The sequence below is a fragment of the Vicia villosa genome, linkage group LG6 (genome assembly GCF_029867415.1).
Source record: "Vicia villosa cultivar HV-30 ecotype Madison, WI linkage group LG6, Vvil1.0, whole genome shotgun sequence".
Classification (NCBI taxonomy): Eukaryota; Viridiplantae; Streptophyta; class Magnoliopsida; order Fabales; family Fabaceae; genus Vicia; species Vicia villosa.
The window spans coordinates 127357263-127371371 of NC_081185.1; the positions used below are offsets into that span (position 1 = coordinate 127357263).

At 35.0% G+C, this 14109-nt stretch overlaps 1 protein-coding gene across 1 annotated transcript; it reads left to right on the forward strand.

Moving 5' to 3' along the window:
- The first annotated feature begins 6649 nt into the window (after positions 1–6649).
- LOC131609944 (uncharacterized) lies at positions 6650–13860 on the forward strand. The gene is made up of 13 exons (XM_058881780.1): positions 6650–6919; positions 7028–7122; positions 7216–8005; positions 8093–8160; positions 8800–8882; positions 9493–9592; positions 9760–9845; positions 9929–10011; positions 11110–11234; positions 11370–11462; positions 12584–12877; positions 12969–13091; positions 13190–13860. Exons 1-13 carry the CDS (start codon positions 6916–6918, stop codon positions 13577–13579), a joined length of 2334 nt encoding a protein of 777 aa, XP_058737763.1. The 5' UTR covers positions 6650–6915; the 3' UTR covers positions 13580–13860.
- The last annotated feature ends 249 nt before the right edge of the window (positions 13861–14109 follow it).

Here is a 14109-nt window from a genome sequence, read left to right on the forward strand (position 1 = left end):
CCCGCAACTGCGATCGGGAGGGGGCTGGAACCACTTGATGCCAGAACTGACCCCCAAACCGGACTAAACCGGTGGTGATAAACCAAAAAAAAAAAATAACTTGACACTATCAAAACTAACTTGTTTGAGCACTAAAATAAAACATAATAAATTTTTTATATTTTAAAAAAAAGAATGTATGAATTCATATTTTCAATACAGTAAATAGAAGACAAATAAACAATTTTATCTCATTCAAATTCCATTCAATTCAATATTAATTCTACATTTTTCTAATTATCGTAAGAAATAAAGTCCAACTACTACACAACATATTTATACGAAAATTAAGAACAACTATCTTTTATATACGTTGACATCTAAATTGTTTGTCGATTTGATCAATAAATTTATAAAAAGCATAAAGAAAAAAAACATCATAACTAAGTATCAAACTCCTCAAAATAAAATTCATCTAAAATTAAATAGTGTAACAATATAAAACTTAAAGGTTAAACCAATTTGCACAGAGGATCTTGGAATATTTGAGCAGCCTTCAAACTCAAATTTGTCTCAAAATCCTTTCTCTGTCATATCTTTGAACCTTTGGTTCCTGCTAACATTAACTGTGTAATGTCAAAAGAATATGCAACTAAAGAAGCAAAATGCAGAGCTCAACAAACACAACCACAATCAAAAGCACCACCACTTACTATTGAAGAAGAATATGTAAAAGAAATTTTATCTAAAACCGAAACACCCATTTCGAAAGCACAAAAAGTTTCAATTTTGACAACAGAAACAAAGACTCAAATGCAAAGTATGAAAATTAAAAAACAACTCATCACGAACAAAGCATTGGAGGAACCTATGGATCTAAGTTTTCTTATGCAATTAACATTTGCTAATTACATAAAACAAATATTGAAGTGAAAAATTAGCAACAAAAATCACATAGTTTAATTAAAATACACACACCTGCTAAAAAAATCACCATGTCAATTGCTTAATGTATCAAACGTTTTGAAGATATTCACGGTAGTGTTTGGCCCAACTTTTTATCTACTTTTCTTCTCCTTATAAGGAGATGGAGGGCCAAACACATTTTTTATAAAGCTCTTATGAAAAAAAAGTAGCTTTTTTTTAAGGCAAAAAATTAAATAAAAGGAGCTTGTAAAAAAGGCATTGAAACCAACTTTTTCAGAGCTTAAAACATGTGGCCGCGGTTCGAATCCCAACGAAAGCATTTTCTTTATAAAAAATTGCGCTAGTGCAGTAAACGACAATTTTTCAATTTTTTCTACGGTTCATAACATCTAGAGTTATGTTTTATTTTATTTTTTCTCCTTCTGTTTACATCATCATTTTTGTAAATACTAGTTTTGTCCAACTTTTTATTCGTTTTGTATATTATATCTTATTTTAGTGTATAATGATTTTCAATAATAATACTATTAATTTCTTATACTATACACTATAAAATGTTAATACAACAATTAATCAATACACATTAAAAATAAAATTAAAAATAACTCTAAAGTTTAAAAAATAATCATAACCAAACAACTTTAACTTAATTTTAAAAGCTCTTATTTTTAACTTTAACTTTAAAGTAACTTTTAAGACTTAAAAAAGTTGGGCCAAACGAGCACACAACAATCTGCACCTCTAAAAATGCAGAATCAAGACTATGAAACTTTTCTTGTCATGCAGTATTCCAAATCTGTCACAACATAAGAATACAAATTAATAAAGTCCCTTCTAATAATTATCAATTTAACATAATACAAAATTACTCATGAAAAATAGTCAAATCTCAAAAACCGATTAATAAACTAAAAACCTAAAAACATGGAAATGTAACGTATATAGAAGAAGATCGATCAAACAAACAATCAAAACATCAATACGAAAAGAAAGATGGAAGAGAACCATTTTGCAGATGACAATGGAAAGGAAATTGTTTTGGAGAGGATGGTAGAAGATGGAACGAAAGGCAACCAAATGAAATCAGCCATTTGGTTAAATAAATGGTAGAATCTGATTTGAATGAATGAATAGAAGATGAATTACAAAGGTCTCTTGTCTTTTTACAATACCTAATTCCCTTCAAAAGAGAAAGAAATGCGGTGGAATAAGAGTACAGAGAAGAGAGGGTTTTTGGTTTTAGGGTTTGAGAGTTTTTTTAACGTGTGAATGTTTGGATAGAAAATTTGATGTTGTTGCTTATTTATTTGGAAATGCTTGGAATTCCTAAAGTCAAGTTTTATTGAAGCGTGATATAATACATATTCCAATAAAAATTCAAATGCTTGGAATGACTGCACTGTGTCCAATAAGAAGATGGGTTTTAATTAATTAGGGTTAAAGGAAATTAAATAGGTTTAGATGTGTAATTACGTTTAGGGGTATGAAAAACTTCCTCAAAATTGTTTTTGATTAGGATAATTAAGGAAATTTGGTGGTAATTACTTTTTATATATTAAAGTAGATATTGTTAGTATTTGTCAAAAAGTATAAAATACCTGACAATCTTATGTTGGTAGGGGTGGTCAGAGACCTTAATTTTTTTTTGTGGGTTAAAGTTTGTTCACAACGGTGAGAAACTATGTTTGACAATGTTTTTGGCTATGGAGAGAGCAAACACATGTGAAGTGAAAAGCTTTGTATTCTCAAGGTATTTGGTATACATAATTAGTTGTCCTCCTCAATCTGTTGAGGTATTTATAGAGGTCTATGGGTCTGGGTTAAAAGAAGTTGCTTCCTTTCTGCTATTAGATCATGGGGGAAGAACGAGTTATTCCTCCTTAAATCATGGGAAAGGTGGTTTCCTCTCTTTGACTAATTATCTTTAGTTAGTCATTATGGTCTGATGTCCCCGTCCACAGTAACTGGGTGAGGGGACGGTGGGACCAATCGGGTGGCTAATTACTCAAATCCATGTGGCACAGTGTATCATTTCAAATGACCATGTGGCCCATTCGGGTAACCTCTGGCTTCATAGGGTAGTTCGCTCTTTCAAGAGATCTCAATAAAATTATATCTTTACATAGTCCATTAAACACAATGACTTGAAAAGGGTGAGGTGATTTAATCCAGATAATGGTTAATTTATTCCTAGGCAAGCTTCTAATTTTACTCTAGCAAGACTTTAACGTGAGTCTCTCAGGTGAAACTATAAGTTGAGTACCTCTAGAGATACTTTAAGTTGGGTCTCTCATGATAGACTTCAAGTTGAGTCTCTCTGGAAAGACTTTAGTCAAGTCCCTTTGATGAGACATTAAGTTGAGCTTGTCTGATGAGACACTTAGTCTTTCAGGCGAGGTGTTTAGATGAAATTGTTAGATGAGACTCTAAGTTCTTCAGGTGAGATTACACGTTAAGCCTGTCTAATGAGACTCCAAGTCCCTCGGGAGAGGCGTTGAGTTTCTTGGGCAAGATTCCGGTCAAGACCTTCGTGCAAGACTTTTAAGTTAAGTCTCCCAGGCCAAACTTTGGTCGAGTCTCTCTTGTGAGACTTTAAGTTAAGTCTCTCAGGATAGACTTTAAGTTGGTGTAAAGAAGAATGATAGTGCTCTCAGGGTCCACATTTTTTTGTTGGAAAACATGTCCCTAATATTAGTCTTCCCAATGTTTTTGTTATTAATGAATCTGGTTTTGCTAAAATGTTAAGTCTGTAATCAGAAGCAGTCTCCTATTGCACCACTAGATTTTTATACCAAGTAAGAACTCTTGTTACTCTGGAATATGGAGAATGTTGTCCTTATCAAATTGTTCAACATGTTTAGTCTTATGGCATTCAACCAATTATTGGCATTTCCTATTTAACTTATGACTTTTTGAGCGTTCAAAAGAAATATTTTGTTAGTTGTGATGATGAGATTGGTGTTGCCCCAAGTGTTTTGACTTAAAGTTACATGTTTAATATTGGGAAAGATGTTGTTGACATTGTGATATACATCATTGCACCTGTTAATGAAACTTATCTAACTTTTTATGGAAAAATATTGTATGAGCCTATGAGAAGTCATATTCTCAAAGGATTTGACTTATGAGAGACATAGTATTATTTTTATAAAAAAAATTATATGTTCTCCCAATTTTTTTAGAGTTTCTTCATCTCAACCTGTGGTTGTTGGTACGGCTATTGGGGCACTCGTTTGTACTTATGCCCACTATGGGCGGGATATATCTATTACCCGTTGCCCATTTTGAACCAATTAGAGGGAGATGATGACTTAATGATATGCAAGAATGGATGAGATTGGAGGTTCCATCCACGAATAAGACCCATTCTTAAGGGGATTTTCATCGGCAGGAAAACTAAGCTCGACATCGAAATCGCCTAGGGCCTGTGATTTGATGCTCCCTTCAAAATGTATTAGATGTCGTATTTCGAGATCTCTACTGACCAAGATGGATGTCATACTCCAAGAGCTCTACTGACCACGATAGAGTTCGTATTCCAAGAGCTCAACTGACCAAGATATCATTCTTCCTGCCATGTCAGATTTCTTCATCACTTGTTGGACGAGATAGTGGGTTTTTACTAGGATGATGTGTCCCTCGAAGTATGGTGTGAGTTTTCTCGCCTCAGTAACAATGACTAATGCTAGTTTCTCAATCCTCTAGTAGCATATCTCAGCGCCCAGGAACACTTTGCTTACGAAATATACGGGTCTCTCTACTTTGTCTATCTCTTGAATGAGGACTGAGCTTATTGCCTGCTCGGTGACCGAGAGGTAAAGGAGAAAATGCGAGTCCTCTTTTGGGTGAATGAGGATCGGGTGCGACGTGAGGAACTCTTTAACCTTGGCGAAAGCCTCATCACACTCGGAGGCCTATTCAAACTTCCCCTTTTTCCTTAGGGTAGCGAATAAAAGGAAATCTTTGTCACCTGCACAAGAGATGAAGCGATACAAGGCAGCAAGGCATCGAGTAATTTGTTGTACTTCCTTCATGTTAATGGGGATCCTCATATTAATGAACACCTGAAACTTGTCTGTATTGGCTTTAATCCATCTCCTTGTAAGCATAAAACCCATAAATTTCCCCGCCTGAACCCCGAAAGAGTATTTGGCGGAGTTTAGGCACATATCATACCTTCTCATTGACTGCAAGATGTCCTTTAGGCCGTCTACATGACTGTGCCCCTCCCTTATTTTGATAATCATGTTGTCGACATATACTTCTAGATTTTGTCCAATTAGATGGGAGAAAAATTGCATCCATGAGTCGCTGGTATATGGCGCAAGCGCTCTTGAGGCCGAAGGGCATGACATTGTAGTAGTAGTTGCCATAGTTCAACATGAAGGTGGTTTTAGGCGCATCTAGAGGATTTATTCATATATGATTTTATCCCGAGTAGGCATCCATGAAACTTAACATACGATAGCTTGATAACTCAGTGATTAGACAAACTATGTCTGGTAGCAGATATGGATCCTTAAGGCAGTCAACATTCAGATCCTTGAAGTATACATACATATGCTATTTGTCGTTAGCCTTTTGTACCAAGATTACATTGGCCAGCTAGATGGGGTACTTTATTTCAGTATTGAATTTGGCATTGGATAACTTTTCCACCTCTTCGTCAATAACAAACCTATTTTCCTCGCTCACCTTCCGTTTCATCTACGCCACTAGTTTGGTGGGTGAGTGGATGTTAAGGCGATGATTTACGACTTTGGTATATATACTTGACATGTTTAAGAGGGCCTAGGAGAACAGGTGTATGATCCATTTGATTCTGTCGACTAGTTCTCGCTCCTCCCCTGCAAATAAGGAATTATATATATTTGTGACTTGATGAACGTGAACTACTATTTGGACTTCCTTCAAGTCATCATAGGCGTGAGTTGTTCTACCTTCGTGCCCAGTCCGGGGTTCCAACCCTCGAGGTCAGTATTTAGAGCTTTAGATAGATGGAAATCAATATGGGCGAGTTCTTCTCTGACTGTCTCTATGTTGCTTAGATAACATATGCGAACCACTTGTTGATCTCCTCGGATGATGCTCACTCTATCATCTAGGAGCAAATATTTTAAGGTTAATTATCAAGTGGATATGATCGCTCCTAGGGCGTTGATGGCGGGGTGCCTTAAGATGATGTTGTAAGGTGACATGGCATCCACGGTGAGGTAGCAGACATTGATGGTTTTGGCGTCATCTCCCTCGACGCAGGTGGTTTATATGATCACATAGTCCATTAATTATACTTGTTCGCTCGATAATCTTGCTAGAGAGCCGGTGAACCTCTGTATATCGTCTAGATTCAATTGTAATTTCTAAAAAAAACATCTCAAAACAGGACATCGACTGAGTTTCCCGGATTTATCAGATAATCTTGTCAGAGTTGCCTGGAAATTTGTCAAATACAAATATATTTCTAGTACAAAAACAATTTTGTATATCGGAAATTTTAAATTTGACTGATTTTAAAAAGTGAATTTTTTTTAAAAAATATAACTGTTTTATAAGTAAATAATATGAAGGGCATTTTTGTCAAAATAAAAATACGGGGAATGCCATATATAATATAGGGGGTGGTATGTTAGAATCCTGATTTAAAGTGTGGAAAAAGACCCCATGTAAAAGTAACCCAATATACATCTGGGCTGTAACTCTGTTCTTTTCGGCCCAAATGATTTGAAACAAAACATCGTAGAAATAGAATAAACCCTTCAACAATCAGCCGAAAATTTCCCTCTTTTCTGACCATCAACGTGAACTGCAATCACCACTATTTCTCAATCTCATCCTTCAATTGTGTCTTCAGGAAAATCTCACGGAGGCTCCGCCATTCTATCAACCTCAACTGGCGGCGCAGCCATTGCAACATCTTCTTCCCCGTCGCTACAAACTTAAGCTCAACCTGCCATCTTACCTTTTCAGTAACCACTAGCTTCTACTTTTCATAAACTTAACCTAGGAAGCATGGGTATGTAATGTAACCCTTTTCTCTTTATCAATTGATTATAATTTGTATCTCCAATTTTTCATTACTTCAATTTTTAGTTCTTATTTTTGTTACTGAATTACATTTCAGAGGAACAACCCTCAGAAAAATCACGCCGAGAACGAAGGAAAGAATCCCGGTTGGCGAAGAATGCAGCCAAACATCAATCATGGCTTCAACGCCATGTAACTAACTATATATCTTTTACTCCATTCATTCATTTTTTATTTTTTTTATTTTCTCACCACAACAATGATAAAACTCTATTTATTTTATAGAAATCTGAAGCTGTAAAAAGAAGTAACAATCAAAATCCGGAGTTAAAGTCCGAAAGCAAATTGGACCAATCAGTTAGTCCTGGTCTCGATGAAACACGAGCTGGGAAGAAATTGAAATCTTTGTCTAAGAAACAAGTGGCAGTTGAAGAATGTGCCTTGTCGGACGATGAAATCCCCGTTGTAAAGAAAGTGAAGAAGGGTTCTCAGTCAAGTTCCAAGAAGAAGAGGATTGAGTTGGGTTTGTCTGAGGTTTCAATGGCTGCCCAGAGGGATTTAGAGTTGGAAAGGAAACTCTCCAAAAGGCTTAAGGTGAAACAAGGAAAGTTGGGTGGAATGGACGATGGATTGAACTTGTTATTTGAAGGAATATCGGCTGCTGATGATTTATTTGGAGATATGGAGGGTTTTGATACTGATGAGTTACCGAAAAGGAAGTCGAAGAAGAGGCTGTCAAGTAAGAAGCATAAGTTGTCAAAAGAAGGGGTGGAAGCAGAGTCATTAGATGATATGCCAGGACCTCTGGAAGCTAATGAAGAAGTTCCCGATAGTGGAACTTCCAGGAAGAAGAATAAGAAAAGAAAACTGTCGAGTCAACAGCAGGAAGATGGCGTGAAGGATGGTGTTGCATGCAATATCAAACCTGTGGAATCCCTTGGAATGGAGGTGACATCGGAGGGTGTTGCTGAAGTTCCTGAGAAGAAAGAAAAAGGAAAATATATAGCACCTCACTTGAGAGCTCGTGCTGGCAATGAACCTGAGGAGCATACTCAAATTCGAAGACGTGTACGGGGTAGGGACGGGAGAGACTATGTTTTGATTTCATATTTCTAACTCTGTTATTAATTGTTTCTCTTTTAATTTGAACTTGTTTCTTCAGGTCTTCTTAACAGGATTTCTGAATCAAATGTTGAGTCAATTACTGGAGAACTGTCCATGATCTTTCAGGTATGTCACACTTCTATAACTGTTTGACAAATGGATTCTCATTTGATTCTAGGAAACATTGCTGATTTAAAATTTTAATTCCTACTAATTTGTTTTTAATTTTTACAATTTGACGATAAAAGGTTTTCCTTTTAGAATGAAAATAAAGTAATCATTCTGGAAGAAGGAACTCAACCTAGTCTTCCTTCTCTGATTTGAATCAGTTCAGACGTAAAGGGTTAAAACTCAAGACTTTGAGCTAACCATGGAGGTTGATTTTCTAGGAACGTTATATTATAGTATCTCTTATGCTTATGAATTAAAATAAGTTCAGTAAAAGGTTATGAAATAAATTAAATGTTGCTTATCTTGTCTTTGTGAGGGTGTCTAGTTCACCCTGTTGCACCTCCTCTTGTTTATGCTTCAAATTTAATAGGGTCATAACTCATAATAATGAATGGAAATGAATTTTGCAATAATTATTCAAATAGTTACGAACCTGACTACTTGACTTTTGGTCTTGACATATTTATATGCCAACTTTCAATGTTTGATATATGTTTATCTGTAGATTTTTTAAAAATAATTATTGCTTCTGTGAAATAAAAACAGATTTTCTTTGGAGTTAACAGACACTTATATGATGTAATCTCTTTGCAGTCTGTTGCTCGTAGTGTTGCTTCACAGATTATGATTGAGGAGACTCTAGCATCATGTGCTGGAGGACCCCGTGGCAATAAACAGTAAGGATTTTTTTTGTCTTCCTATTTTACCCAAACCTCCCTATATGAATTTTCTTAATATATGGCATGGGAAAGTCAGAAAATACATGAAAATATTTAATCAAATCTAGTTGTGGACTCAAATAATGAAATGAGACGTGGTTAACCCATTAAAAGTTGATTGTCTACGGTTTCAATCTAGTTTAATTTAAGCCTAAAACCATAGATCCAGATGCTCCAACCTGGAAGAGTGATAACTTACAAGTATGATAACAAAGGAAAAGAAAGTAACTAAGGATATTCTTTGTGGCGATGAGAATGGAAAATGTGGCTCAGAAATATTGTCTTAGAAAGGTGTGCTCGAAATGATTGAACGGCTATAGCTTCTGCAGGTTTTTGCTTATAATAATTGATTGTGAGTGTAGAGGTTGTTGTTCCTTTTGTGAAGATAGTATAGGCATTCAGAAAATATTGCTTTGCCCTTTGATATTTCAGCATTCTTTTTATTTGATCTTCCTTTGAGTGTAGGGATTGTCCATAATCCCGACTCCTATGAATTTTCATTGTGTCGAGTTTTATGGACTTCTTATGTTGCTGCGCTCATTGTAACTGACATTTTTTTCTTGTGTAGATATGCTGCTGTGTTTGCTGCATTTGTTGCTGGGATGGCCTGTTTGGTTGGTATGGACTTTGGAGCAAAGTTTATGGCTTCCTTTGCCAAATGCTTTGAGGTATAGCTCGTTAACAAAATAACAAAGTAAACTAGTGTCCAATTTAACATGTGTTTATTATTTGCTTAATTTGTTGGTCTTGGTTTCTTCTCCAAATCATAGTTTCCTCCCATTGCAGTGTGTTTTAAAGACTACAAAATTATAATCTTTACATGTTTTATGCACAGGATGAGTATCATAAAGAAGACAATCTCTCCTTGCGGAATATTGCGCTTCTCTTATCCTATTTATGCATATTTGGGGTCTGTTCTAGGTGGGTAAATTATACTGACCAAGCACTATATAACAACATTTTGATTATATTTTCCTAATAAATTTCTCTTTTAATGCTTTCAGTGATTTAATATTTGACTTTCTAGTCATGTTGGGCAAGCGTTTGACTGAGGTGGATGTCTCTATTATTTTGACTGTGTTACAAAGTAAGTTGTCTTCATAAATCTCCTGTAGTCTTGTTTGGTGTGCATTCTGCTTTATTCCAAATTATATAGGCTCGTGTAGTTCCCTTCAAATTGTCATTTGTAACTGGTTTCTAGATCATCATTTGCTAAATTAATGAAAGGAAGTCCCCCACCGAAGGGATTGCTGGTAAAATGAACTATCTTCCTGTAAAGAAGGATTTCTACTTTGATGATATCATACGATGTTTGTTTATGGATTCGACTGCGTTGACACTGAGGAACTGAATGATACAAATTTTAAATTCTTAGGTTTCAGCTTTTTAGCGATTCAGTAAGCACTTAGAGCACATTTGCTAAGTTAAAATTATAGATAGCTTCAGTCGTAAAGTCAATTTTGAATTGTTCACTACGAGGGCTTGGATAACCAAGCTTGGCTAGTGTAGCCTCACAAATTTTGAGGTTTATCAAGCATTTTGCGTTTCCTATATTTCTCATTTTGTTGAGAGTTGAGACTGTCTGAATGTAACTATTACACGATTTTGTTGGGATCCACATTGATTAGAGATATGGCCTAAGTAGTTCTAATAAGGCATGGGCATCCTCACTGCCTGAGCTAACTCTTGGACTTAGCCCAAAATCTTAAGATGATGTCAAATCATATCCTAGATCTTTAATTGGCCCACTCATATTTGTCTATACTTCAGATGTCTAATCCTAGCCGTGATGGGGTATGTTGAGATCCCACATCAACTATAAGTGTGATCAATGTTGTCCTTATAAGGCTTGATCAATTCTTAGTTCTCGACCATTTAGCTAGTTTTTGAAGTTAGTTAATTAAGCCTAGCTCGAATTCTAACTTTGAAGACACCTAACCAATGCAATGTACTTATATACATTATTATTACATATATTCCACAGTTGGCTATTAATATCATCTTTGTTTCTATTTGAATAATGTTTACTGTATAGAGTTGCTTTTATTCCCTTTATTTCTCCCTTACTGTTCAAATTGATGGTTCCATTTAATATTATACAGTAGCAGGGTTATTTTTAGATGATTCTTATAGGAACTTGCTCAATTAGGGAACCATGATTATTTTGTTTCTATTATTTTCATAGGTTGTGGGATGAAAATAAGGGCTGATGATCCATCTGCCATGAAAACATTCATTCTTAATATCCAGGATACATCAAATAAGTTGAAGGCTTCCTCTGGAGATGCCCCTGAAAAGAATAACAAAAGAGTAAGGATGCTGCGTGCATGTGTTGTTTTGCATTTGAACGACCCAAATCATATGTTGTCATGTTTTATCACAAAAAAAACTGCCTCTAGTTTTACTGCCCATAGTTCAACACTGATTACTTGATAATTCTTGTAGATGGAGTTCATGCTTGAAACCATATATGATATCAAGAACAACAAGAAGAAGACTGAAGAGGTTCCCCTGAGAATTAAAAAGTGGCTACAGAAGGTTCCATATTCTAATCCATGCTTTATGTCATTTTTTATTATTCAAGCTCCTTTCTGGGAATATATTATGTGTTATGTTCTACTATTTTCAAAATATAATGGAATTCCTTACAAACAACCATGCCTTTTAACAAGGTGGGATCATCCACACGCGATAAACTTAAATGACGCCATAAAACATTGAATTCCTTAATTGGTAACTTGCGTCTTGCGTTATAAAACTCTTAACCATGGTAGTGTCCAGGGAAGTGTCAGACCCATTGTAGGTCTATTTAGACAGCGTACCTTGCATTTACAAACTACACAGAAAGCTGATTCCATGACTCAAATTTATGACATTCCAAATTCCAATTACCTGGCAGCAACTCCGCTGTTGAATTGTGTAGGCAGTACTTATCTAGTTTCCAATCTTCTGATAGAGAGAATTCAACTTTTGCATTTTCTCTCCTTTGATAAGCATAGCTTTTTTATTAATAACCTTACTTGGGCAGTACAAAAATGAAGTTCCTCTGACTGTGAGCGAGCATCCTTGTTGGAAATGCTATTATTTGTAAGATCAAGTGATGCATTTTATTTTTTATGGAATTATTCAAACATAAAGAATTGAAGATCCTACCTTTCATTATTATGGTTTATTTCAGAAGTGTCAAGAACTTTTTGAAGTTATTTGCTTATTAAAAGATGATGTGTTGACTTTAGCTTCCATGTGGCTCGTAATAAGTTGCTTTCTGCGAATTCTTATGTTAACCATAGTTATTAGTTCTGTCATTATTAACAGTTTCTGTTGGTAGTTAGGGATCAATAAGTGTTGTGTTTACATTCTGTTGCAATTGCTGTATAACAGAATGAATAGCTTGTATTAGAATAGCTCAGTCTATAGATAGTGTAACTCACAGTTCTATGTAAGAAAATCATTTGTATCATTCCTCGGAAAATATGCCAAACTCTGCTTCTCGTTTTTCCTCTCATTTTTATCACCTTCTTTTACTTTCTTGGGGGGCTATAAACACTAAGAATTATATTATTGATAAGATAGTTCTTGTATTAAATTGATGTTTGAATTTTTCTGTAAATCAAAAGGCACTCATCTATTCCGAAAATTCTTTTGAATTTTGTTTCCAGTTAAGAGTTGATGATATTACAATTAGAGGGCTTACATGGAGTAAGTTACTTGATCCCGACAAGAAGGGACAATGGTGGTTGTCTGGAGATGTGGTTACTTCAAAAGATAATGTTGAAAACGTCGCTAACAAAATAGACAAAGATGTTGCTGAAACCCAACGAATGCTGCAGCTGGCTGCTGCTCAAAGGATGAACACAGATTCCAGAAGGGCAATCTTTTGTATTATAATGTCCGGGGAAGACTATATTGATGCATTTGAAAAGCTTCTGAGATTGGAATTACCGGGCAAACAGGTTGGCTATTTTTTTTTCTCCTGTTCGTAATGTCTTCTTTCAATTATGTGACCTTCTGCCCTGTGATTTATATTTCGTTCATGTACTCCAGGACAGAGATATAATACGGGTTCTCGTTGATTGTTGCTTGCAAGAGAAAGTTTTTAACAAGTACTATACAGTGCTGGCTTCCAAGTTGTGTGAGCATGACAAAAATCACAAGTTTACTTTACAGGTATTTGTTTCTTTCTCCTTGTTATAAAGGACTAAAATAGAGCTAATTTAAAGTAGAATTGTGTGTAACGTGTACCTCAACTTTGCCATTTATTTCAGTTTTGTCTATGGGACCACTTTAAGGAGCTGGAGTCAATGTCTCTTTTGAGGTCAATTCACCTAGCAAAGTTTGTGGCTGAAATGGCTGCTGCTTTCACTCTCTCCCTCGCAGTTTTAAAGACTGTGGATCTTAGTGATATCACTCAGTTAACTCCTAGAAGGATTATGCATTTCCGCATTCTGTTTGAGACTATTTTCGAATATCCTGAATCTGTGGTGTGGAAGATATTCACCCGTATCGCAGGGACTCCTGAACTTGAAAGTTTTAGACAAGGCATTGAGTTTTTCATTAGGGAGTATATTTTGAAAACAAATAAAGGTGTTTCTCAGAAATTTAAGTTGGCAAAAAAAGCCCTTAATAATATAGAAGGAGTCCTGATGCAAGAGTAGATTTAGGAGAATATCCAATTTTGGAGTTTCTTGTATAAGTACCTTATTCATATTATTCTTCTGGATATTCTTGTGAGTTATGAGCAGTATAGGACATTTTAGAATTACTTTGGTAAAGACATTAGAAACAATTTTGTAATAGGATTAGTTACATTCTAACTTTTGGCAATCACAGCCCTTTCCATTACGGGAAAGATCTTGACCTCTTTAATTGCACATCCTCTCTGTTATGTAAAAGAAAAGAAAAAAATAAGGATTACCTGCAATTTTTGTTTCTTATAGAATTGTACCTTTTAATTTTGATCCATTTTAAAGCATTTTGAATTGAGAAATGATGTGGTATATTTCAAATAATGTAACATGTAACCATATGAATTAATTAAATTATAAAAATAAATAAATTTTGAAATTAAAATTGAAATTGAAATTGTTAAGGAACTATTTTACATTTTAGTAATTGTTGGTTATTTTAAATCAATATATTGAATGTTGCGTCTTTTAAAACATGTTACAATATTGTTTTTTAATTC

Bases quoted from the DNA above. Each gene is read 5' to 3' on its own strand.
- LOC131609944 (XM_058881780.1), top strand. The intron at 10,012-11,109 runs GTAAGTTGTCTT...TTATTTTCATAG, and splicing joins TATTTTGACTGTGTTACAAA to GTTGTGGGATGAAAATAAGG. The intron at 11,235-11,369 runs GTAAGGATGCTG...TAATTCTTGTAG, and splicing joins CTGAAAAGAATAACAAAAGA to ATGGAGTTCATGCTTGAAAC.